We start from the raw sequence: 26,950 nt of genomic DNA, 5'->3' as shown, positions 1-26,950 counted from the left end.
CAATGCGGAAGTTTCTTTCTATTTTATTTATATATATACAATAATTTATTTCAGTTTAATATTAATATTCACTTAAAGAATATAAACACTTGTCAATCAATAAATATTTCAGTTTCAGTTTGAATAAGTTCCCTTTGTGGCACCTTATAAAGCTCGGTAATCTGTTGTACCGTGTCTGACCACTAATGCATGAACTATGGTCTGTTGTTTTTAATTTTGTTCCTTGTCTGTAGTAGCAGTCTTTATTTCTTGTATTATAGGCATGCATATCAGAGCACTTTGTTGCTTTGTTTTGATGTGTCAAAAAATATAATTAATTTGTAAAGATACAGTGAGTAGACTGTGAAGTATTTATGATGAACAAAGATTTCCCTGCATGAATCTCTGTACCCTAATCCATGGATAATTCTGATTGTTCTTTTCTGTAGGGTTAACATTCTGTTCATATGTATGTCGGCAGCACAAGCCCATACCTCTATCCCGTAATTAATCTGTGCAAAAATGATTCCATAATAAATTTTTTTTAACGTCTGATGTGGGACTACTTTTGACAGCAGGCTAATTAGATGTAATGAACTGCTGATTTTATTGCATAAAAATTTGATATGATTTACCCATCTTAGATTTTCATCTAGGTGAATACCTAGAAATCTGCAGCCTTCTGTGTCCTCTACTTCAATTCCACCTATGTTACTGTTAGAGGTTTGGTGTGAGTTTGTAAGTTTAAATGGCAATAACTGAGATTTACTGATGTTAACTTTCAAATGACATTTCAGTATGAAGAGGAAGGGGTAATGAAAAATTGCATTGTATCTGTAAGACTTGGAATATGTTGAACTTAAATTGCGATTAGGTCTATGAACTAGTGAGTGCTGTGTGATTTTGTTAATGGCATGTATTTGTAAACAGTTTACAGGTTACTATATAGCTGTAAGTGTCTTTATTAATAAGTTAAAAGACTTAATATTGTACAAATATGACAATACTTGACCTCACATTCTTCAACAGAGGCCAGAAATTAATAAAAATCACTCTTCAGGATTAAAAGCCTTGAACAAAAATTTAATTTCAAATGGTTCAAGTGGCTCTGAGCACTATGGGACTTAACTTCGAAGGTCATCAGTCCCCTAGAACTTAGAACTACTTAAACCTAACCAACCTAAGGACATCACACACATCCATGCCTGAGGCAGGAATCGAACCTGCGACCGTAGCGGTCACGTGGTTCCAGACTGTAGCGCCTAGAACAGCTTGGCCACCCCGGCCTGCAAAAATTTAATTTCACAGCCCTGCATAATCAAATCAGTACCATCTTATCAGTTAACAGTAATGTGTTTGTTAAAGAGCTTTATGAGACAATATACAGGGTGTTTCAAAAATGACCGATATATTTGAAACAGCAATAAAAACTAAACGAGCAGTGATAGAAATACACCGTTTGTCTGCCTGAAAATGTACTGTTGTCCCAAGCATATTGCAACAAACGGTGTATTTCTATCGCTGCTCGTTTAGTTTGTATTGCCGTTTCAAATATACCGGTCATTTTTGAAACACCCTGTATGAATGTGATCAAAATATCATCCACTCTTAAAGCTAACTGGACTTTCTCGTTCTATGATTTTATTTTACCAGTCTCCTCCTTCCCTGTATTTTGTGTTGTCTTTATTTCAGCTCTTGATGTGACTAGCCTCTTCTCATAAAGAATTTGCACCAATGGCTCAGATACTTTCTTTAATGTTCTACAGTATTCCTTGCAAAGAGCTAAGCAGTTTTCGAATAAGAAACCAACATTAATAAATGTTCTTTTTTTCATTCAGCTCACATTTACTATAACATCTATCTAGTTCATGCCTTTGAGCAGTTTCTTAAATACATCTGGACCTATTAACCAGGTACCCTCCTGAACACAGGATTAGTAGATATTATATTCCAATCAGTATTAATATTTCACATAAGGAACTGCCTGTCATGGTCTGAAAGGTTATTTATTGACTATTGGTTCTGTTATCTGATTTTGCTCATTAGATTTGCTTGTAAAGATATTATCTTTGTCTCCTCTGGAGCAGTTAGCTAGCACAGTTGGAAAATTTAGTCCAAACTGAATTGAGTGATAATATTAATACAATAATTTTTAAAGAAAACTGTATTAAAACTATCCCTAACCACTATTTCTTTTGTTTCTTTTTTACTTTTAAATATATTAATAGACACTGAACATAATTTACATCTACATTAAATTTTTGCTGGGAGTTTTCCTTCTACAGTTACTATTAAAACAGATTTATCATGAAATTTCCACTTCTTTTGGGGCGTACTTCCAGATGCTGCTTTGAGCAAAATTTATCAACATGTAATTTCTGATATATGTGGCAACTCCTCCCTTTCTCCATATATGATCTATAGAAATAAGATGCTATCCTTTACCAGTAATCACATGATCTTCAACAAAACACATTTTTATCCCCTAGACTTCATGATTAATTCAGCACAAATACAAGGTTGATTAGTGGTCCTTATCAGAACTCAAGTATTCTGCTGCAATAAGTAAAGCTGACATTTTGCACTGACAAAAGTTATATCCCACAGGAAGAAAATTTTTCAACTGACTGGCTTTGACATGAACAAAGTTGGTTAGAATAATGTTCAGTTATAACCTCCCTCACAATTTTGTTTATTTCTTCTCTCCTTACCTTAAAATAGGTACTTCCATGACACCTGCAATCTCTGGTATTTTATCACTCACTACATAGCTGTCCCCCAACCACATGACTTTTTTGCTATCAGTCCTATGAGTTTTTTCCTTCCCTTTGTCACTGACGCAAAGCTGATGCCAAGTGTAATCCCAACTGAGACAGACTCAATTGTTACTATGCCAAAATGTAGCCCTATGTCCAGCATAAACAACTGTTTCTAGAGTTTCAAGATTTGATTGGATTGTTTGGGAGGAGAGACCAAACAGCGAGGTCATCGGTCTCCGTGGATTAGGGACGGACAGGGAAGGAAGTCGGCCATGCCCTTTCAAAGGAACCATCCCACCATTTGACTGGAGCGATTTAGGGAAATCACGGAAAACCTAAATCAGGATGGTCGGACGCGGGATTGAATCGTCGCCCTGCCAAATGTGAGTCCAGTGCGCTAACCACTGCGCCACCTCGCTCGGTAGAGTTTCAAGAGTTCAAATGATGTCAGACATTGTGGCGCAGAACATATGCAAACTCAACACTGTTGTGGTTTAATGGTGATTCTATCTTTATAATATCATTCATCACAGTGTACTTAGAATATCTGTCAGTATTATTCCCACCTCCCCCCACCACACTATAAGCCAAGTTTCGTGATTTGTGAAATCTTTTCACGGTGATTCTATATCCTCTGTCACTTTGTAATCCATGCAAAGACTAGAATGAAATTTTCACTCTACAGCGGAGTGTGCACTAATATGAAACTTCCTGGAAGATTAAAACTGTGTGCTGGACTGAAACTCGAACTTGGGACCCTTGACTTTCGTGGGCAAGTGCTCTAGCTCATTCGGTAGAGCACTTGCCAGCAAAAGGCAAAGGTCCCGATTTCGAGTCTCGGTCTGGCACACAGTTTTAATCTGCCAGGAAGTTTCATATCAGCGCACACTCCGCTGTAGGGTGAAAATTTCATTCTAGAAACATCTCCCAGGCTGTGGCTAAGCCATGTCTCCACAATATCCTTTCTTCCAGGAGTGCTAGTTCTGCAAGTTTTGCAGGAGAGTTTCTGTGAAGTTTGGAAGGTAGGAGACAAGGTACTGGTGGAATTGAAGCTGTGAGGACAGGGTGCGAGTCATGCTTGGGTAGCTCAGTTGGTAGAGCACTTGCCCGCGAAAGGCAAAGGTCCCGAGTTCGAGTCTCGGTCGGGCACACAGTTTTAATCTGCCAGGAAGTTTCATGAAAAGACTAGGTTGAAAATTTGTGATATCATATTCTAATCCTAGTTCATACTGGAACTGTTGCACAACACCTCTGTCATGTACCCAACAACAAAACTGTCTTTCTCTTTGCCAACTTCACTAAATTTTTACTTTCAGAATTTATTGAATGTTAATTGTGGCCTGTATGCAGCTATATCTGGCTGAGGCTTATCCATTTCAAACTGAATCAAGAGGTCCAACTTTGTTTCCATATTTGGCACAAAGCAGTCTGATTAAGTATTATGCATGTTCCCACCTGTTGTCTGTCAGCATTTCACACCTCTTTTTACCCCTCTCCCTCCTCAACCTGTCTAGATCTTTTCATGGCTTACCTAATTCAGCCTAAAGGACACACATTTCGTTTTCCTGTTCAGCTATCTTCCTATCCATACTGCATGTCCTACATAATGTCTGATGAGCTTCATTCATTCACTTCCGCAATACCCACACCTCTACACTCACTCCAGTGAAAAAACTAGACCACCATCACATCAAAACCAGAAGCTATCACTATTACAGTGTGCTAAACAGTAATAATAATTTACCAAGAGTAAGTTAATAGATTTTTGAGCAAAGATGAAAATGTGGTTTCAGAAACTGGGTTTTTATGTAGTTACACTTAAATTAGGATCAGTGCAAATCTGCTGGAATAACATGATGATATGTCACTCTGAAAGTATGTACTGGGTAATAATGAGATGAACCCAACTTATTTAAGCTAAAATTTAAAACAGTTAAATGAAACTGTGTATTTTCTGCATGTAGTGTGATAGGTTTTGTTTTAACTGCTGAAAAGATATGTGGCAGAAGAGACCATATGGAGTTCATTGTGGGCATGTAGCCTACTGCTGTATAAAAACATGAATAACTGCACCATATGTGATGCCTGTTGTCTCACTGAGTTATGCCTTCACTCCTTAAGACACTATGAAGAGGCACAGAATTTAACTCTGGTCATTACTGCATAGTGAAGTGATTGGAAATTCTATGATTCCTCAGCTTGGAGTTTCTGTTGAATGTACTCCATCACAGTCGAAGATCATTTGAGAAATTGAGTATCAAATTCTGTGTATTACAAAATAATGTGGAATAAATTTTATTAGTTTCTATTAACTTGAGGTTCCCCATGCTATATTTCAAGATTTGAAACAGAGAAATAATAACCTCATTGTAAGTCTTTATTTTTAACAACACAGTCATTAACTGTGTTGCTTACATTTATTTCACATTTCCTTACATATTTTGTACTGCTCTACTTACAAAATGTTTCAGTAGAGGAATAAGGAAACATACAATTCACAAAAGGATTGTCAAATAAAAACTGACATTTTTAAAAATTGCTAATTGTATACATATTTATAAAAAATCATGTCTTACAGTACAACACAGCTGGTAGCACACACATTATAAAGTGATTTGTAGGTATTTTGTAATACAAAAATTTCATTTGCACACAAATTAACAGTTATATAAAAGTCTTTTCATTAAAATATATGTTTTGTTTGTTCATTGCAAATAATGCCATCTATTCACATGAAAATATAACCTGAAACACCAGTCACTTCTGTTGCAAATTATCATGCTGCACAACTACATTAATTTTCATTTTAGTAATGTATTTTTGTTAAAAATTAAACATTACACTTCACGTCACATATGGGGCTTCCACAATCACAGTTCAAGACAAATACTTCACAACACCACAAACATTTATATAAATTAATGCCCTTTATCAGTACAGTGTTTCACTATCTTACCACAAATGAGGAATTAAAGGCACCCATCACAGAAACGTAGCATCATTTAGTTCATCATAATAAAAATAGAGGTGCATCAGGAAAAAGATATATCTTGATTCCCATCAAGTATTTTCTCACAGCACTACACAGTGGAACACTTCATGTTAAGAGATCATGTGTCATCAGGTACTCATTTGTCTCGTTTTCATCTAAGCTGCTGCATCTGCAGAGCCTTTCACATTGCAAGTCTCGCTTGTAACTAGAGATGAAAACTTTCTGCTTGGTTTACGACCAAAGTTCTCTGCATCTTCCACTGTGTCTGGCATTTTAGTGTTTTTTGTTTCTGGAAACAGCAGTGCCAGTAGTCCAGATGCAACTGTCATAGAACCATACAAGATCAGTGGCAGTGACTCCATGTAGCGAGCCTGGAAAACAAAGTTTCAGATTTGAAAATACCAATTATCGTAAAAACTAATTTTAAAAATTATTTAATTTTCATAATTGATAAACATCTATAATGTATATCTATCATAGTGTTAAAGCAAACATGGAAGAAAAGAGCTTCAACCTCAAAATGTATGTATAATTTGCATTCCATGGTACAACATACATATATCCATCACAATAGAATAATTTACTCCATAATTTATACACACATTAAAAAGTTTTGCATCACCTCAGTTCTGAGAGTTCCAGAACCTGTACAGAAAATTGGAATAAAGATCAAAATAAATGTCATTTTTCCCCCTTTTTTATTGATCATGATAACCACACATTTCATGTTGGACCACCATACAGTGAGACCTTCAGAGGCGTGGGCCAGATTACTGTACACACCAGTACCTCTAATATCCAGTAGCATGTCCTCTTGCACTGATGCATGCCTCACCAATATACTGCCGATATGGTTGCCCTATCAGTCGGAGGATGGCATTCACGTATCTTACAGCCACTATGGTGCCTTCCATGACCAACAGTGGCATATGTTGGCCCCACATAATGCCACCTCAGAACATGTGGGAACCTCCACCTTGCTGAATCACTGGAAAGTGTGTCTACGGCATTCGGCCTGACCGGGTTGCCTCCAAACATATCTCCAATAATTGTCTGGTTGAAGGAATTTGTGACACTCTTAGGTGAAGAGAACATGATGCCAATTCTGAGCGGTCCATTCGGCATATTTTGCGCCCATCTGTACCGTGCTGCACCGTGTAGTGGTTGCAAAGATAGACCTCGCCATGGACATCGGGAGTGAAGTTGCACATCATGCAGCCTATTACACAGTTTGAGTCATAATATGATGTCCTGTGACTACACGAAAAGCATTATTCAACGTGGTGGTGTTGCTGTCAGGGTTCCTCCAAGCCATAATCCATATGTAGCGGTCATCCACTGCAGTAGTAGCCCTTGGGCAGCCTCAGTGAGGCATCCCATTGACAGTTCCTGTCTCTCTGTACCTCCTCCACATCTGAATAACATCACTTTGGTTCACTCTGAGATGCCTAGTCACTTCCCTTGTTGAGAGCTCTTCCTTCACAAAGTAACAATGCAGTCACGATCGAACCACAGTATTGAATGTCTACGCATGGATGAACTACAGACAACATGAGCCGTGTACCTCCTTCCTGGTGGAATGACTGGAACTGATCAGCTGCTGGACCCCCTTTATCTAAAGGGTGCTGTTCTTGCATGGTTGTTTCCGTCTTTGGGTGGGTTTAGTGACATCTCTGAACAGACAAAGCAACTGTATCTGTGATACAATATCCACAGTCAACACCTATCTTCAGGAGTTCTGGGAATCTGAGTGATGAAAACTTTTTTGATGTGTGTCTTTGGTATGTATGTTAAGGTATTACGAGGTATGGAAAGAGGCTGTCCCCAAGATTAGAATAATATAAATAACTGTTTTTTATTCTTTTATTTTACAATATAATATGTTAGGACTACCCTGACTAAATATTGTTGGTGAATTCAACCACTAACTCATGTCTTAAATTTAATAAACAATGCTTCATGTTAAAGCTCTATTAGAATTCTCAACATACTTTTGCAGTTTCATTTAAGTTTTTCAAATAATGGATGAAAGAAAGATAACCATTCAGAATATAGTTAGGGTATTGAGTGTGAGCATGCACATGCACACATCAACATCCATACTCTGCCCACCACTATGAAGGGCATGATAAGGGGTCATGTCCCATATTAGAAGTTCTTCCTGTTCCATTTGCATATGGTGTGGGAAAAGAATGACTGCTTAAATGTGTACATTCATTATCACCAGTTAGTACTGTTTGGTATGTGTCCCACAAATTAACAGTATTCTAAGGTGAGATGCACAAGTATTTTGTAAGCAACCTTTTTTGTAGAATGACTTGCATTTTCCCAGTATCATATCAATCAATCCATCTGCTTTACCTACAATTAAGCCTTTATGGCCATTCCATTTCATATCACAAATTATTACTCACAGGTAACTGTACCAGTTGACAGTGTGATTGGTGCTCTCTAATGTTGCAGTCATAACATACAAAGTTTTTGTGTTTTATAAAGTCACCTGAGAAAATCTGAGGTTACTAAGAGTTTAGTATGTCAGGTATTTAATATACAACATAAACAGTAAAGATCTTAACATAAGTGCAGGGGAACACACCTAAAGTTACTTATACTTCTGTTGATGACTTTCCATACAAGGTAACATACTTTTATTTATTTATTATCATCCCAATGATCACATTTGTGATACAGGATTTATCAGGATACATTTTAACAACTATATAATATCTTTACAATATTTTTATCTATGCTGAATTCATATGACTGTATATTATGTTTAATACAACATCCAACTAATAAGTGTTTTTATAACATAATTTCTTATGTGCTTGACAGACCTATTCCTTGACGTTGTGATTTCATTTGTCACATTTATGATATCATATATTCTTATACAGTTGAGCAGATCTATTCACTTATATTGTAGTGACATTTGTCAAGCATGTGGTTCTTTAATTTCTAATACATTTGAGCATAGAAATTCACTTACACTGTAATAACATATGTCAAGCATGTGATTCTTTATAATAGTTTTAAATTTATCCTCATTTTTGAGCTCTATGATATGTTTTGGTTGTGCATTAAAAAGTTTGATGCCTTGAATACATGCATGTTTCTGATTTTGGGTCCTTATGACAGCTTGTAAGTGGAGATCTTTACACTTCTGTGTATCGTAATTATGGTAGTCTGTATTGGTTTTCATTTTGTCCTGATTTCTTTTGATCACCAACAGACACTTCAGAATTGTTAAAATTTTCAGTGCTTTGAAAAGGGGCCTACAATGCGTTTGAGGTGGGCTCTGGGTCATTATCCGAATTGCGTGTTTTTGTAATTTGAAAATCTCATTTAGATGACAATTTGTTTTTTCCCATAATACTATCCCATAGGATGCAATGGACTGTATATCTTGTAGGACATGGTCCACAGTACTGTGCAATGACTGCTTCATATCACTAACTATTAAACTAGTATCAGCAAATAACACGATTATAGCTTCTCTCTCTGACAACTGAATATCATTGATGGTGACCCCTTTTCAATAGTCTGGGAATTCTGACATTGCCCTCACAGTATATATTTTCTTTAATGCCATTTGTTGTTAGCAATATTAGCTTATTCACAAGAGTTAGCAGCTTTCACTCAGTTAATACTAAGCAGAAATCAAATCTCCCTGTGGAATGCACTTCCTTGACTCTTGTGCAGAAAGGAGTGCAGTATTCTGCTGCATCCATTTTCAGTAAGCTACCACAAGAACTCAAGAATCTTAGCAGTAGCCCAAACACTTTTAAGTCTAAACTCAAGAGTTTCCTGATGGCTCACTACTCCTATTCTGTCGAGGAGCTCCTGGAAGAGCTGAAAAATTAAGCAAATTCCAGCCTTACATTGTTGATTTTCTTTATTTAAACTTACGACTTGTCGCCTGAATATGTTTCTTATATTTCATTTTATCTGCTTCTACTATTGTCTTATAATTTCATGTATTGACTTGTTCCATGACCATGGAGACTTCTCCTTAATTTGGTCCCACGGAACAATATATAAATAAATTGTACTCAAATAAGGACACACAATAGAGCACCTGAAGCATTAAACCCATGGTCTTATTTCTCTATTTTTTATTAAACCAGTCATTTCATCCTCATCAACACGCAAGTCACCGAAGTGGCATCAAATCAAAAGACTTCCACCAGGCGAACGGTCTACCTGATGGGAGGCCGCCGTCACATGACATTTTTATTTTTATTAAACCAGTCTTGAAACTCTTTGGACTGATGGAGTATAGGCATGGGCATTCCTAAAATAAAGGAGATTGGCAAAATAACGTGAACAGTGGTAGTAACGGGATGTTTGTGTTTAATGTTCGACAATGCAGATAAGGCACGTGTTGCACTGGACTGTACATGTTCAGTGTGGACTAGTCATCGGTGCAGGTTGTTTATGAGTAGTGTCACACTTCGTATTTGCATTTGGAGGCTGAGGTCGGTGTGCACTGAAAGACGTAACAGAGTTCCAAAGAGGGCAGATTGTGGCGGCCTGATTAGCTAGAGCATCAGTAATCAAGACAGCCAACTTACTGAATGTTTCAAGAGCAACTGTCAACAGTCATGGCAGCCTACACAAAACATGGAAAGACATCATGTAAATGTAATAAGAGCCTAAATCAAAACTAAATGACAGATCATAATACGCTAACACGAATTGTGTTAAACACAAAACTATGGTATGGTGGCTAAAGTGACTGCAGAGCTCAATAGCCATCTTCGAAACCTCATATCTATTGACACTGTCTACTGAGAACTCCATAAAGTGAATATTCATTCATGCATGAGCTGCTATACCAAAACCATTAGCAATGAAAACCAATGCACAGAAGCACAAAGCATGGCATCAAGAGCGTAAATCCTGGTTGGGTGATCAGTGGGAACACATCATATGATCCAACGAATCAATGTTTTAGCTATTTCCAGTATCGAGCCAGGTTTATGTCTGGAGAACGCCAAAAGAACCCTACAATCTGGATTGCTCGATTCCAACTATTAAGCATAGATGTGGAAGTGTGAGGCTGTGAGCAGCCATATCATGGTATTCCGCTGGTCCCGTCATTACTTTCAAAGGCCATGCTAACAGCCAACGATTATGTGAACATTATAGGTGATCAGGTGGATCCCATGATTCAGATGTTGTTCCCCAACAATGATTCCATATTTCAGGATGATAATCCACCCATTCACAGAGCCTGGACAGTACAATCTTAGTATGAGAAGCATACGTCTTCGCTGCCAGTATACTCCCTGGACTTCAACATTATTGAACCCTTGTGGGTGGTATTGGAGTGCAGATTCCAGAGCAGGTTTCTGTCTCCCTTGTCACTACAGGAGTTAGAAGAGCCTCTGATTGAACAGTGGCATAACATTCTACTGAAGGTTATACAATCTTTATATGCCATTATTTCCAGAAGGCAAATGAGGGTCCAACCCCTTATTAATAAATCATTCCTGAGTAAGTACAGGTTTCCACATTATTTTGCCTATCCCCTGTATGGTGGGGCAAACTTAGGGAAAGATTGTTTGTTCAACTTCACAGGGGTTTTCCTCAAAATGCATTTCTAACCAACTCCAAGACACTATACATTAAATCACATTTCAAATCACAAGAAAAAGTTCGGTAATATGTTAAAAATTGATTTGAAAGAATTGGTATTGGTTAATATTAAAAAGAAGACTGTATTGACAGTGATGTATTGTAGTTACCTTAAGGATATTATTTAAAATTTTACTGTATATTTTTGGTGTAAGCTTTTTCTACTTCAAAGAGTATTTGAAATAATTTGGAATCACATTTTTCTTTAATGTGTAGCAATTCTGACAGTATTTGAGATGAGAATCAGTTTTGTAAAAACTTGCTGTCTTGGGATTTATAACTGATTTTTCTACGTATTTTTAAAACTTAAGACTGATTCTATTGATTTTTTTAGGAAAAACAATGAAATAAATGTTTGTAAGCATTACCTACTTGGAAAGACTTCTTAAAGATTTTTATAGCTCTGAAAAAGTTTGTTAGTCCCTCAGCTGTTAGGGGCAAAACCCAATGTGACTTGGGGCAAGTAAGGCTAGCAACCTGCTTCCCTGGTACTTTAAATATGATGCTGGCAACAATCAGAGCAAAATGCCTCGGACCTTTGGAGGTGATGGAGTCCCACCTCTAACTGACAAACCAGGGACTCCTAAGATATGACTTGGCAAGCAAATGGTAATGAGATGGGGAGTTATTAATATCAATGGGGGCTACCCTGGGAAGAAGGTAGAGCTGGCAGAGGCTGCAAGTAAGATGGGGCTGGACTTTTTAGCTGTTGGTGACATTCGGGTAAGGGGTGAGAAAGAAGAGGAAGTGGGAGAATACAAGGTCTACCTGTCAGGAGTCAAAGCAGGAATAGCACAATGGGGTGTAGGGCTTTACATCAGGAAAGAAATGGAACCCACCGTAGTTGCAATAAGGTATGTAAACGAACAACTGATGTGGATAGATTTGACAGTATCTAGCAAGAAAATTAGGATTGTGTCAGTATATTCGCATTGTGGAGGGACAGATCAAGATAAGACAGACAGTTTTTATGAGGCACTCAGTGATGTAGTTGTTAGAGTAAAGGACAAGGACAGTGTTCTGCTCATGGGTGATTTTAACGCCAGGATTGGAAATCGAGCAGAAGGGTATGAAAAGGTTATGGGTAAATTTGGAGAGGATATGGAGACCAACAGGAACGGGAAACAACTCTTGGATTTCTGTGCCAGTATGGGCTTAGTAATCACAAACTCCTTTTTTTTAAACATGAGAACATTTACCGGTATACTGGGGAAAGCAGGGGAACCAGATCTGTCATTGACTATATAATAACAGATCAGGAATTCAGGAAGGCTGTGAGGGACACACGTGTATTCAGGGGATTCTTTGATGACACTGATCATTATTTAATCTGCAGTGAAATTGGGATTGTGAGGCCGAAAGTGCAGGAGGTCAGGTCCATATGTAGGAGGATAAGAGTGGAGAAACTTCAGGATAAGGAAATCAGGCACAAGTACATAACAGCGATCTCAGAAAGGTACCAATTAGTTGAATGTAGTCAATTACAGTCACTGGAAAAGGAGTGGACAAGGTACAGGGACACAGTTCTAGAAGTGGCTAAAGAATGTCTTGGAACAGTAGTGTGTAAAAGTAGGATGAAGCAAACAGCTTGGTGGAATGACATAGTCAAGGCAGCCTGTAAAAAGAAAAAGAAGGCGTATCAAAAATGGCTACATACTAGAACTCAGGTAGACAGAGAAAGTTATGTTGAAGAAAGAAACAAAGCCAAACAGATAATTGTAGCATCCAAGAAGAAATCTTGGGGAGACTTTGGAAACAGGTTGGAGACGATGGGTCAAGCTGCTGGAAAACCATTCCGGAGTGTAATTAGCAGTCTTCAAAAAGGGAGGTAAGAAGGAAATGACAAGTATTTTGGACAGGTCAGGAAAACTGCTGGTGAATCCTGTGGATGCCTTGGGCAGATGGGGGGAATATTTTGAAGATTTGCTAAATGTAGGTGAAAATACGATCAGTAATGTTTCAGATTTTGAGGTAGAATGGGATAGGAATGATGATGGAAATAGGATCATAGTTGAGGAAGTGGAGAAAATGGTCAATAGATTGCAGTGCAATGAAGCAGCTGGGGTGGATGAAATTAAGTCGGAACTCATCAAATACAGTGGAATGTCAGGTCTTAAATGGCAACACAGGATAAATGAAATGGCCTGGGAGTCGGGGCAGGTTCCATCAGACTGGACAAAAGCAGTAATCACACCAATCTTTAAACATGGAAACAGAAAAGATTGTAACAACTACAGAGGTATCTCTTTAATCAGCGTTTTGGGTAAAATCTTCTCAGGTATTGTTGAAAGGAATGTGCGAGTATTAGTTGAGGACCAATGGGATGAAAATCAGTGCGGGTTTAGGCATCTTAGAGGTTGTCAGCACCAGATCTTTAGCTTACGGCAAATAATGGAGAAGTGTTATGAATGGAACAGGGAACTGTATCTATGCTTTATAGATCTAGAAAAGGCATATGACCGGGTTCCTAGGAGGAAGTTATTGTCTGTTCTACGAGATTATGGAATAGGAGGAAAACTTTTGCAAGCAATTAAAGGCCTTTAAATGGATAGTCAGGCAGCAGTTAGAGTTGACTGTAAATTGAGTTCATGGTTCAGAGTAGTTTCAGGGGTAAGACAAGGCTGCAACCTGTCTCCACTGTTGTTGATATTATTTATGGATCATATGTTGAAAACAATAGACTGGCTGGGTGAGAATAAGATATGTGAACACAAAATATGCAGTCTTGCATATACTGATGACTTAGTTGTGATGGCAGATTCGATTGAAAGTTTGCAGGGTAATATTTCAGTGCTAGATCAGAAATGTAAGGACTGTGGTATGAAGATTAGCATCTCCAAAAAGAAAGTAATGTCAGTGGGAAATAAATATAAACGGATTGAGTGCCAAATAGGAGGAACAAAGTTAGAACAGGTCGACGGTTTCAAGTACTTAGGATGCATATTCTCACAGGATGGCAACATAGTGAAAGAAGTGGAAGCAAGGTGTAGCAAAGCTGCAAGAAGGAAGTCAGTACCAAGACTAAGTTATCCGTGCACCGTTCTATCTTTCGACCAACTTTGTTGTATGGGAGCGAAAGCTGGGTGGATTCAGGTTACCTTATCAACAAGGTTGAGGTTATGTATATGAAAGTGGCTAGGATGACTGCAGGTACTAGTAGATGGGAACAATGGCACGAGGGTGTCCACAACGAGGAAATCAAAGAAAAACTGGGAATGAACTCTACAGATGTAGCAGTCAGGGCGAACAGGCTTAGATGGTGGGGTCGTGTTACACGCATGGGAGAAGCAAGGTTACCCAAGAGACTCATGGGTTCAGCAGTAGAGGGTAGGAGGAGTCGGGGCAGACCAAGGAGAAGGTACCTGGATTCGGTGAAGAATGATTTTGAAGTAATAGGTTTAACATCAGAAGAGGCACCAATGTTAGCACTGAATAGGGGATCATGGAGGAATTTTATAAGGGGGGCTACGCTCCAGACTGAACACTGAAAGGCATAATCAGTCTTAAATGATGATGATGAAAAATTTTGTTGTTGATCCCACTATGTACTTGACTCTCCAAGAAGTAGAGCTGAAATCTAAATTCTGATACTTTTCAGCCACACTCCACTTATTCTTGCCCTGTAAAATCTCAGTATGTGACTTAAAACATGGTTCTCTGCAGACAGTCCAGTTCCTTCTACCCAGTTACTTCTTCCAACTAAACTATCAAAGAAATTGTTCTTGTATTTGATAAATGTTCATGGCAGTGAACAAGAGCTAAACACAATACACAAAGCATTAGTCCCCCTGGAAACATTTCACTAATACCATGTAACCACCTTGCCTTGATAAGTTGAAGCCACTCATCGATGGTTAAATCCTGTTGAGCTACCAAACTGTAGGAATGTTGATTACTATATTCTGCAGCTGTTCTATATAGTTCGAGTATTTTCTTACGAATTATGATCAGGTGATTTTGTGGGAAAGCTGAGGTGGTGTAGGGTACCTGAATGTTTGTGAAACCACGAGAGAGAGAGAGAGAGAGAGAGAGAGAGTGTGTGTGTGTGTGTGTGTGTGTGTGTGTGTGTGTGTGTGTGTGTACAAAATCCTGTGAATACGGATATTGCCATCTTTGAACACAGGAGTATCCACAGTGTACTCATCATTATGATGTAGAAGAAAGTATAAATATTTGTCACCTAGAACACTGAAATAAACATCCTGGTTCATGTTTATGGTATCCTGAATGAAGGCCTGAGCATTACAGAACTACTTCTGGTCTCTACAAGCCCTTAACACACTGCAGGTTAATGCCTTATTGGGGTGTAGGTGCACTTCACAACTTTCAAAAGAGGCATAACAGTAACTTCTAGGACTACATTACATGCCTATACTCAGCTACTGTCCAGTTTCTGTGTCATTTGGCTCGCTGAAAATGTGTAGCTTTATGTGCCAGTGTTAGCAATGATATTTTGAAGGTACTCAACTCCAAATGTCCATTCCATGCAGTTCTCTTCACAATGTTCACTCAAAAAGTGGCTGAGATGAACCTGCAATCACTGATGGCACCATTTCCTGTTACATTTGAAACTGACAGGCACTGAAAAGATGTGACACTCATCTCTGGTCCCCATTGGTTACAATCGTTTTACAATTGTTTCTCATACATCTTGTTGTGTGGCTGCAAGAGGTACAGCATTTACTGTGCACATGTTGAACAGTTCACACAGATCCACCAACAGACTGAGCAACTTCCTTCATGTTGTGCCCATGGATATGTCCAAAGATGATAGCTTATTCCTGCCATCCTGCCACATCTCCAAGTAGACATATATTGTAGCACTGATTCCGTACAACCAATTGGCACACACACACACACACACACACACACACACACACACACACACCACCTCCCTGCTAGTGTATTATCTCTTTCTACAGTGACCCCCATCCCTCCATTCCCTTCCCCTCCCAAAGTTGTGGTGACAACTACAGTGATAAGAACTTTGAGAGGATAGCAGTTAACATCCCCATCTCGCCATAAAGATGTAGGTTTTCCATGATTTTCTTATTTCACATAAGGCTAGTGCCAGGATGATTCCTTTAAAAAGGACAACTAATATACTTATTGTCCCTCACCAAGCTGACTTTGGGCTTCATCTATAATGATCGTCTTGTCTACAGGATATGAAACCCTAAACTTATTATCTTCCTGCTGACTGTGTTTAATAACTCTTACTGTCTTTATCACATGTGTATATTCCAACAAATGTACAGTGCAATGCTGTTCACTACTTAAATAGAGGTTCAGAGAGAGAGAGAGAGAGAGAGAGAGAGAGAGAGAGAGAGAGAGAGAGAGAGAGAGAGAGAGAGAGTGTCACATATCAAGTCTGAGATTACCAAACTAGAGTGAACACATTCTGGGTTAATGTCAAGAAGGTAGACACAGTCTCAATAATTACATGCAAAAGGAGTAACATAATTTAAGGAGTAACATAATTTAAGGAGTCACATAATTTAAGGAGTCACATAATTTAAGGAGTCACATAATTTAAGGAGTAACAGTAACAATAGTTGAGGTACTGAGTCATTGATAGGCACAAAGGGAAGACTGAGAACCTCGTTTATTAGCTGTGATGAAAGATTCTTCCAAAATCAGCATTTGCAGTCTTGTTTATTGTCTATCAATAACCCACTGCCTAACCTATTTCGTGAGTTGTTACCTTCACTCCTTAAATTAACAATATTCCACTAGTGAGTATCCAGTACCATATTAAACAGGAATTAATTTGTTAGTGTAAACCAAGGTCATGATATTTATGAGAAATGTGTCTTTCTGTGAATATGTTACTATGCAGTTAATAATTTCATATTCAGGATCAGTATGAACAAGAGCAACCAAATACTAATGTAAACACCATGGCCAAATTCATCATTACTGAAACACGAATTTTCTTGAGCAATTAATTTGATCTAACCCTTTCTTAAAGTTGAAGAAGTTATTGGGGATCTTGTTGCTTCCATTGCACTGAATGATGCCTTAAATTTGCTACAATAGAGAATACTGTGGTACAGTGGTAAGATATAACTGTGGTTGTGTTTCATTTTGATAACTGTGTTTAAGAGCCTGAAGATGAATCCATGAAAGACAGAAATCAATTGTAAATAAAGTACACAAAAACATAGTTCTGTAAATTTAGTACAAAAATAGCCTGTGCACTCCAAAACAAAATATACTGCCTAACAAACAAAGTGAAGCACCCAGAAGACAATGTCGGATGTCAGTGTAGCTTTGCATATGCAAACCATTGACAGGTGCATAAATGATTAGTGTTCCAATTCCCTATGACAGGAAAGCCACCGGTGTTGTCTGTGTTTAGTGCTGCTACCAGGCCTCATAGGATGTATAAGGGGCCACGAACTATGTCATATGTTGAATATCACTCTAATGGACATGGATATGCAGCATACTCATATGAGACAGCATTATCAGCATCTGACAGTGTTTGAAAGGAGCCTCACTGCCCAGCTGGTCAAATCATGCAATATCCAGAGTTGTGGTGCATTCAGATGTGACAATGGCCTCATGTTGGACTGCACGGGAACACGAAAGCAGACACACACACACACACACACACACACACACACACACACACACACACACACACACACACACAGTGAAGGTTCTGGTCAACCAAGTCTGACCGCCACAAGGAAATATTGCCGTACTGTGCATCGAGCACATTATAATCCTTTCACATACGTGCCTGCCACCGAAGAAGTAGTAATGGACCCCTCACAACATACTGCATCATCCTGTACCACTGGTCAGAAAATATCAACTACAGGACAAGGGAATTACCATTCCATACATAGGTTGCAGTTAACACAACAATACAAACAGCTGCATTTGAAATAATTCCATTCTGGGAGTCATAGACTACTGATTGCATCACATTGTTTTCAGCAATGACTCGTGGTTCTGCAACACCTCAGCTGTCCACAGCCATTAGGTATAACAATTACCTGGGAAGAGGTCCCATTCTTGTAATATTTTGGAGAAGCAGTGTTACTCCGTGTGTCACATTGTGTGGAACCACTGGGTATGACTTCAGGTGTCAGCTGTTAGTGATTGAGGGAACTCTGACGGTACAATAATACGTTTCGGAGATCCTGGATCGTGTGTTACCTCTCGTGTGATGGTATCAAGGTGCCACTTTACAGGAGGTACTCATATGGCCAGCAAGATCCCGCGATCTGTCCCCAATAGAATGTTTGGTTCGGAAGTCAACTCTGTCTCATCACCAGTATTCAGGACGTCAGGCATCAATTACAAGAGTTGCAAGCTGGCTTGCTTCACGATAAAATAGCTCTATGACGCCCTTCCTAGGCAAATCAGTGCATACATCCAGCCCAGAGGTGGTGCACTATCATACTGATAATTTCTTTATAAATTCAACTCCATTTTGTAATCACTGCTGTAACATGACATACTCTCTAAACACATGAAGATTCATTTTGTTTCTTTTTTCCCTTCTGGATGTTTCATTCTTCTTCTTCTTCTTCTCCTCCTCCTCCTCCTCCTCCTCCTCCTCCTCCTGATCCTTCTCCTCTCTCTCTTTTTTTTGTTTTTCCACACAGTGTTGTATCTTAATTATGTCTCATTGTTGACTGAGCAGAACACAATACTTGCACTAACTCTACAGTAAGAGCTGGAATACAGATAAAGTTTAAATAAACATCAGTCACATTCTGCCTTTATTATTTTTATATTTTGCCAAGTAGAAAGTGGAAAAGTGGTAGGTCTGCAACATAATCCAGATTTACACTGTTGTCATCAAAATTTCAAAGTCAACCTTTACAGTTGAGGGATCACACATGCCAGTCCAGGTACATATCATTGGTGTTCTCAATGAGGTTTGAATTTCACATATAATTGAAACTCACATATGCTAACAACTGTTTTAAAGAACTAAGTAAAAATTAAATTAATAGAATGGCCACTCTTGTAATTTTATCATCTGTTTTTTTTTTATTATTGGTGCTCTCAAAAAGTGTCTAAAAAAAGAAGGGAACTGACTGCTGTACAAACTCTGCCCAATATCACATTCATAATTAAAATTTTTGGATAGCTTTCTGAACCATTTGAAATCAAAACAGGGGTAAGGCAAGCAGATGGATCATCATTATTACTATTCGGTTTATTAGTTCTGGAAAAAATGACCAGGAAATGGCATAATGAAATTAAAAGTATAAAAACTGCCATAAGTTTCCAAAACTTCACATTCATTTTCCAGCATTTTCTGATGACATTGTAATTTTCTCCAGTAATAAACCAGAGGCAAGCTAATCCGCAGAGAAACTACAGAAAATAGTGGATAAGCTAAGCTCTGAATTTCATATTAGAAGAGACATTATATGAAATGGACCAGATCAAGATTCAACAATGAACTTGCAATTACACATTTGGAAAAATCTACACAAAATCAGTTATCTAGGAGAAATTTTTGAGTATGTGTGGCTAAATCAGGAGCCTAACAAAAGCAAAATTCCAAAACTAGAAAGAGCATACAAACTCAGCAGAAACAGATATGACAAAAAATCTGTATCACAAAAGTTAAAAATTATGATATTATACCAGAGGTGTTAAAGCATAAGCTCTTTATGCAACTGAAACCGTGCCAATTTGAGGCACATCAAAATCACTCGAAAACAGAAAAGAAAAATTCTCATAAAAATCTTAAGACCAAGTTATGAAAGTGGAATCTGGATGAAAAAGAAATCACAGACATCACCAGGAAACAGATTACTTATACACACTGCCGGGAAAAGAAAGTTAGTACACTCGGAAAGACAATGTCAGTTTTCATCTGACGAAGGCATATGCCACCTCGGATATATTAGATCGAATGATAAGAATTTCAACGCGATCCACCAACAGATAGTGTTGTGGCATAGCTACCAGGGCGCTATCTGTCTCTTCCCATTAACAGGGAATGGTCACATCCAGAAGGTCGAGTGTGGTGCAAATAGGTGAAGCCAGCAGGCAACCGTGCCACAGAGATGGTCCTGTGCTTCCTGCAGCCAGCTGAATGAATTTGAAAGGGGCAAACTGTTGCCTTGTGAGTGTGAGGACTGTCTTTTTGGTGAATCGCCACACGAGACGGTTCTGCTGCGTCAGATGTGCAATAGTGCCAGTACTGGTGGTCGTGAGAGCATTCCCACACCTGTAACAAGCTTCTGGAGATCCACACCACAGGATCATTGTATTGTAAGGGCAGCAGTGTCAGATTGTACAGCCGTGTCAACACAAACTGTTTTTAGCACTGGGACCACGAGCACTCACACCTCTAGCCCGGCACTCACACCTCTAGCCCGTCTTCCTTTCACACTACAGCACTGATGTGCACGACGTGACTGGTGCTGTCAGAGGATCACTTGAAAGATGGAATGGTATGCCACGGTCTCCAACAATGAAGCAGAGTCTGCCTGCACGTAAGTGACGGTCATTTGTGTGTACAGTGTAGACCCGACGAGTGATGTCTCTTAGAGTGCATTCGTCCGAGACCTGCTGGCCCACCCCCAGACCTTTTGCTCTGGTGTGTGATAAGCTACAACTCTTGTTCACCTTTGCTGTTTCCCTAGGGGAGGCTAATCGGCATTCGGCCCGTGCAGAATGTCATTAGGCCCGTTCTTTTGTTTTTCTCGCAACAGGAAAGCGGTGTGTTGTTCCGACAGAATAGTGCTCACCCGTACACTTCCCATTAAATTCGATGTGCTCTGCAAAATGTGCAGCAACTTCCTCGGCCAGCACAATCTCAGAACTCGTTTCCAATCGAGTACGTGTGGGATACGATGGGGCGAGAAGTGACTTACGCGTCTCGTCGACCGACGACTCCTACGGAACGGTGTTGACAGGTCGAGTAGGTATGGCACAGTGTAACCCGGGACAGTACGTGCCATCTTTATGTTCAACTGGATGCCAGAGTCAATGCCTGCACTGTCGCTATACTGTGTACCGACACGGTTATTTCGGCATGGATCGATACCTGGAACCTCAGAACTACTTGTACTATTGATCTGTAAATGTAATCATTTCGTATACTCCGTATGCACTGATAGAGTAATAAATCTTGTGTGAATATGGAACTTCCTGAAAGGTGTACCGATCTTTTTTTCAGTACAGAACGGTCGAGAACATGTTCGCAAAGAAAAATCTGTGTGTAGCATTATGGATGTAAAACCACGACTGGCTACCAGAAGTTGCTGAAGATTGAAAAGAAATTTTCTTTCATAAAGAAATTCACAAGCATTTTCAATTCACTTACCACAGAGGTCAAAAGGCTATGAAATCGAGAATTCCTTCCCAAATTTAAAATTTAACATTTTTTTTCTGGATCACTCTTTCCACTCAGATGACAAATTTTTAAATGCCTGATAATGTAACATCACAAGCAGCTCATATTTCTGAACTGTTATCATAAACATGATGTATAAATAGCCATTATCATTGAAAGACTATGTCAGTTTGTACATGCCATTGCTGTATTTTATTTCTGCACATTCACATTTATAATCTATTCGTTAATGTTGTAAAATATCCTGACTTTCCTGCTTACATTTTAACCGTATGTATTTTATCACAAAATGCTTTTGCAAATTGCGAGTATGGTACTACAACGGCTATAGAATTTACTAAAATCAAATGAAAATTTGTGCTGAACCAGGACTCAAACCAAGATTTCCCAAGTGGTTGCCTGAACAATGACAGTTATCTGAGCATGCTTCACAAACAGATCCAAAATTCCATATGGCCCAGTGTCTGCTACACATAGTGCTCGCACAATGATGTGATTCATACACAGGGACAGACTTATATAGTTCTTTCATCAGATTAGCTTGACTTTGCATGAAATACATTAGTGCACTGTCTGTGTTTGATAGTACTTGTAAATTTTGATGCAATTTTCCATCAGACATGCATGCATGTGAAGCAGGGAATCCAGGTTTGAGTCGTGATCTGGCACAAATTTTCATTTGTTTTCACTAAATTGGATAGCTATGTTGGTGCCATATTTGCAACTTTTGAATAAATTTCATGGCTTAATATGGCTAAAAATCATCAGCAGTGTCTGTTACTTCAGACATCTGCATAGAACTTTATACACACTGTCAAATACAGACACTACACTAATGTATAACACATCTATTTTGGTACCAGTACAAGCTGCCACCAAAAGTACATCGTGGTCACTGTTCCTAATACTATATGAATAGCATCATAGAGGTTGGATTTGTTTGTTGCCAACAAGTCTAACATATATGCATCATGAGACTGTCCCAAAGGGGGACCCTACAGTTCTTGGTCTCTGCTGTTTATGCTTCAACCTTTCCACTCAGCTCAAAAACAAATGGTCCATGGTCATTTCTGGGAACACTGCTTGAGATTGAGAGTTTCAGTAAAAAAGAAAGTTAGTTGTTTTCATCTCCTCTGCCAATTGTCAGAAGAGTAAGTCATGACTTCATCATCCAAGGGACAGGTATCATTTTTTCTCCCAGGGACAAAATTTGGAGCTGGTTGCACTCTGTGGTGCCAGTTGTTGCTGAGGTGACCTCTTCAGCATAAGCCCTCAACTCATGCACACTGATAGAATGTGGTTCTTCATTCTATCCTCTGCCACAGTTCTCCAGGGTTTATTTTATATGCTGTATTTTTTTTATTAGCAACAATCTATAGATCATGACCCTCCTGCATATGCTTTGAGCTGACACGGAATGGAAAATAATTTCTAACAGAAGTGTATCGCACTGACTGAAGTGCAATGTCGGTTTTAGACAGCACATCATACAGGTTGGTAAGGGATATGGTTTTGTACCCCAGGCTTTTCTCTGACACTGCTTTCCAAGTGTGAGATCTATTCAGAAAATAGCCAAACATTTTGAATTACATGCCAGTAGAGACATTTTGCCTTGTGTATCACTTCCTTTGTAACCACATGTTTTTGGAGAATTGATATCTCATACAGTTTTTGTGGTATTGTTATTTGAATGCAACATGTTTAAGTGGTAGTGGCAATTTTTGAAATGTGCAATTTCTTGAAAAATGATGCAACGTAAAATTGTGCTTTAAACTAGGGAAAACTTTTAGAGAAAATGTCAGCTTTTGAAACAAGCTTATGCAAATGATGCTCGGGGTCATACACAATGTTGCAAATGGTTTTCAGGATTTAAAAGTAGTTGTCATTCAATTGAAGATGATCCTCAGACAAGGAAGGCCACACACATCAATCCATGTCTCAAACATCCAGAAAATCAACAATCTGGTGCTAGCAAATCCCCAAACAACTGTCACAGAAATTGCAAAAGAGGCTGGCATCTAAACTGGGTCATGCCATGATAGTTTACAGAAAAACTGAATATGTGTCAAGTTGCAGAGAAATTTGTTGCTTGGTTGATGACAGAACAACAGAAAGAAAATTGAGTGGACACTTGTTGGGAAATCCTTTAACAAGTCTATGACATTGAGACTAAAGTTCAGTCATCAGAATGGGTTGGCAAAGGATTCCCATGCTGCCAAAGAGCATGTAAGTCTCAATCCAATGTTAAAATGATGCTCTTTTTTTAAAAAATGACTTTAATGGACTGTGCATTTTGAATTCTTACCTCGAGGTGAAACAGTGAACTATGTGTACTATCAAGTCATTTTTCAACAGTTACATGAAAAAAATCTGTGAAAAGAGACCAGAGTTGTGACAAAACATGTCCTGGTTCTTGCAGTACAAAAATTTTCCTACACACACAGGTTTATCAGTTCATCGGTTTTCTGCCAAAAATAAGATTACATCCTCTTGCAGCCTCCTTACTCACGTGACTTAGTTCCTAGCAATTTCTTCTTATTTCCAAAATTAAAATCAGTGCTGATAGAATGCCATTTTCAGAGTACTGATGACACTGAAACAAATTTGTCACAGACCTTAAAGGGCAGCTCAAATGAAACTATTCAGGACTTCTTAGCAAAATGGAAACACCACTGGGAAAATGGTGTGAATAGGAAAGGGAAGTAATTTGAAGGGAAAAAGAACCAATAATCTAAAAAAACAATAAACTTTTAAAAAATAAAGTTTGTTTAGAAAATAACTTGATATGGATTATCTAGTCCTGGCATTACTTTCCAGAAATCCTTGAATAAACTTCTCCTCAGTTGATTAATAAATAAAATACTTGCATGCAGAATATCCACACAGATACCGGTATGCAATATGATAAAGACTTTCTAGAAGACAGATCTCAGAACATTTTTCTTAATGAGAAGGCATCACCTTATGTAAATGTTGCATAAGGCTAGTTAGGTAGGAAGTCTTTGACAGGTGAGATAGTTGTGTAAAAGATGATGAGATTATAGGGAAATTGTTAGAAAAGGCAGAAATGATCAGTGTCAGTTTCAAAGACTGACAGCAGACATTCAACGTAAATAAACACTATACAATGCTCATAAATAGACAAAAAGATATGATGTTATTTGAAAATGTGATCAGTGATACCTCACTGGAATCAATCACAATCTTCAAGTCTGTTAAGTACTTAGAACAGATTTTTTAGAATGATTTCAGATGAAACAATCATATAAATCTAACTATATGGAAAGTAGATGTTGGACTCATATTTACTGAAATTATCCTAAGGAACTGTATTTCACTCACAAAAAAGGTCACTTATAAAATACTACTTTGATTAATTGTTTAATGGCCTGGAGTCTTTACAGAGTTGAACAAACATAACAGACAGATAATAATTAAGGAAAACATTTGTACTTCACCATAGGTACATGTAATCAAGTTGAGAGTACCATAAACATGCCAAGAAACTGCAATTGCAGGTGCTACAAGAAATACATTTTTCATGGCAGAGAACTTTAGTTGCAATATTCCAAGAGCTCATGTTCCAAAATGAATCAAGGAACTAGCATTTCCTCCAAGAGGGATTTTGAGAGTCCTTCTTCCCTTATACCAGCCACTAGTCAATTGTAAAGAGGGTAGAATAATTCTGGTACATTATGTACACCTTGTCACATACTGTATAGTGTCAATGTAAAAAATATATTGCTATGTTGTAAAATCACAGGAAAAAAATTAGCATATGTGAATTCAAAAAGGAAGGTCTCGTGAGATTTAAAAGCTTTGTCAGTCTGTTTTTTAAATTATGTAGAGTATCACTGAAGTAGCTTCAAAATCTCTGTCCAGCTGGCTACATCTCTCTCAACAGCTCCACATTCCTAAAGTGTTTTTATCTTCTATTTCCTATGCTTGCTCTTAATTGGTCTTTCCCATTTTAATGCAATTTGATCCTTCCATTACAGCTGCCATAATTTGCTAGTACAAAATTATGCTCAGTCGAAACCAAAGTTATATACTGAGAAATGTGCTGATTTCACTGAGAGGTCTGACAATACTGTAGTAATTATTTCACTGTTATTGCTTTATTATTATTATTATTATTGTTGTTGTTGTTGTTGTTGAGGTTGATTTTATCTCAAATACAGCTGAAACCCTTACATGAACTGCGTAAGTAATGAAAATTTCTAAAAGGGTGCCTGGTTAGATGCAAGAGCAGAACTAGCACTCCTGAAAGAAAGGATATTGCGGAGACATGGCTTAGCCACAGCCTGGGGGATGTTTCCAGAATGAGATTTTCATTCTGCAGCGGAGTGTGCGCTGCAGAGCGAAAATCTCATTCTGGAAACATCCCCCAGGCTGTGGCTAAGCCATGTCTCCGCAATATCCTTTCTTTCAGGAGTGCTAGTTCTGCAAGTTTCGCAGAAGAGCTTCTGTAAAGTTTGGAAGGTAGGAGACGGATACTGGCAGAAGTAAAGCTGTGAGTACCGGGCGTGAGTCGTGCTTCGGTAGCTCAGATGGTAGAGCACTTGCCCGCGAAAGGCAAAGGTCCCTAGTTCGAGTCTCGGTCGGGCACACAGCTTTAATCTGTCAGGAAGTTTCAATAAATAATATACTGTTAAAGTCACAGCTTGAATTTCTAAAGTGTTCCAGTATTGAGAAGGCTAAATAAACATACAGATAGAATTTAATTAATTCATTAGACAGTAAATTACAAGCTCAGGCATATTGTGTGATCTGTACAAGTTATTTGACTAGGTAAAAACAGTCACTGTTCAAGAAATTGAAAGAGTTATTAAATCCCTGAAAAGTAAAAACTCTGCTGGACAACATTTCTAACAAATTATTAAAATACTGCTCCAGCCATGTAAATAAAGTCCTTTGCCACATTTTTGATGTGTCACTTAAGCAAGGAATAGTTCGTGAGAGGCTTAAGTATGCAGTTGTAAAACCGCTGTATAAGAAGGGGGATAAGACGGATACTGCTAACTATAGGCTGATATCACTACTGACAAGCTTTTCAAAGGTTTTAGAGAAACTATTGCATGCTAGGAATTGTTAAGCATCTCAGTGAACACAATAGTTTCAGCAAAAGTCAGTTTGGATTTCAGAAAGGTTTGTCAACAGAAGATGCAATATTTGAATTTACTGGCAAACTCTTGGAATCTATCAATAAAAAACTGAAAGTGATTGGCATATTTTGTGATC

The 26,950-nt window shown here is 38.4% G+C and overlaps 1 protein-coding gene across 2 annotated transcripts in view; it reads right to left on the bottom strand.

The window, feature by feature from the left end:
* Nucleotides 1–5,094: 5,094 nt before the first annotated feature.
* LOC126297873 (organic cation transporter protein-like) overlaps nt 5,095–26,950 on the bottom strand; it is a 475,107-nt gene continuing 453,251 nt past the window's right edge. For both annotated transcript variants that reach the window (XM_049989164.1, XM_049989165.1), the window contains one exon: nt 5,095–6,101. In XM_049989164.1, the coding sequence (XP_049845121.1) occupies nt 5,886–6,101 (216 nt within the window). In that variant the 3' untranslated portion in view covers nt 5,095–5,885. The remainder of the gene's footprint in view (nt 6,102–26,950) is intronic.

Source organism: Schistocerca gregaria, chromosome X (genome assembly GCF_023897955.1).
Source record: "Schistocerca gregaria isolate iqSchGreg1 chromosome X, iqSchGreg1.2, whole genome shotgun sequence".
NCBI lineage: Eukaryota > Metazoa > Arthropoda > Insecta > Orthoptera > Acrididae > Schistocerca > Schistocerca gregaria.
Note: the sequence above shows the minus strand (reverse complement) of the source record. Positions and strands in the feature narration are given on the sequence as shown.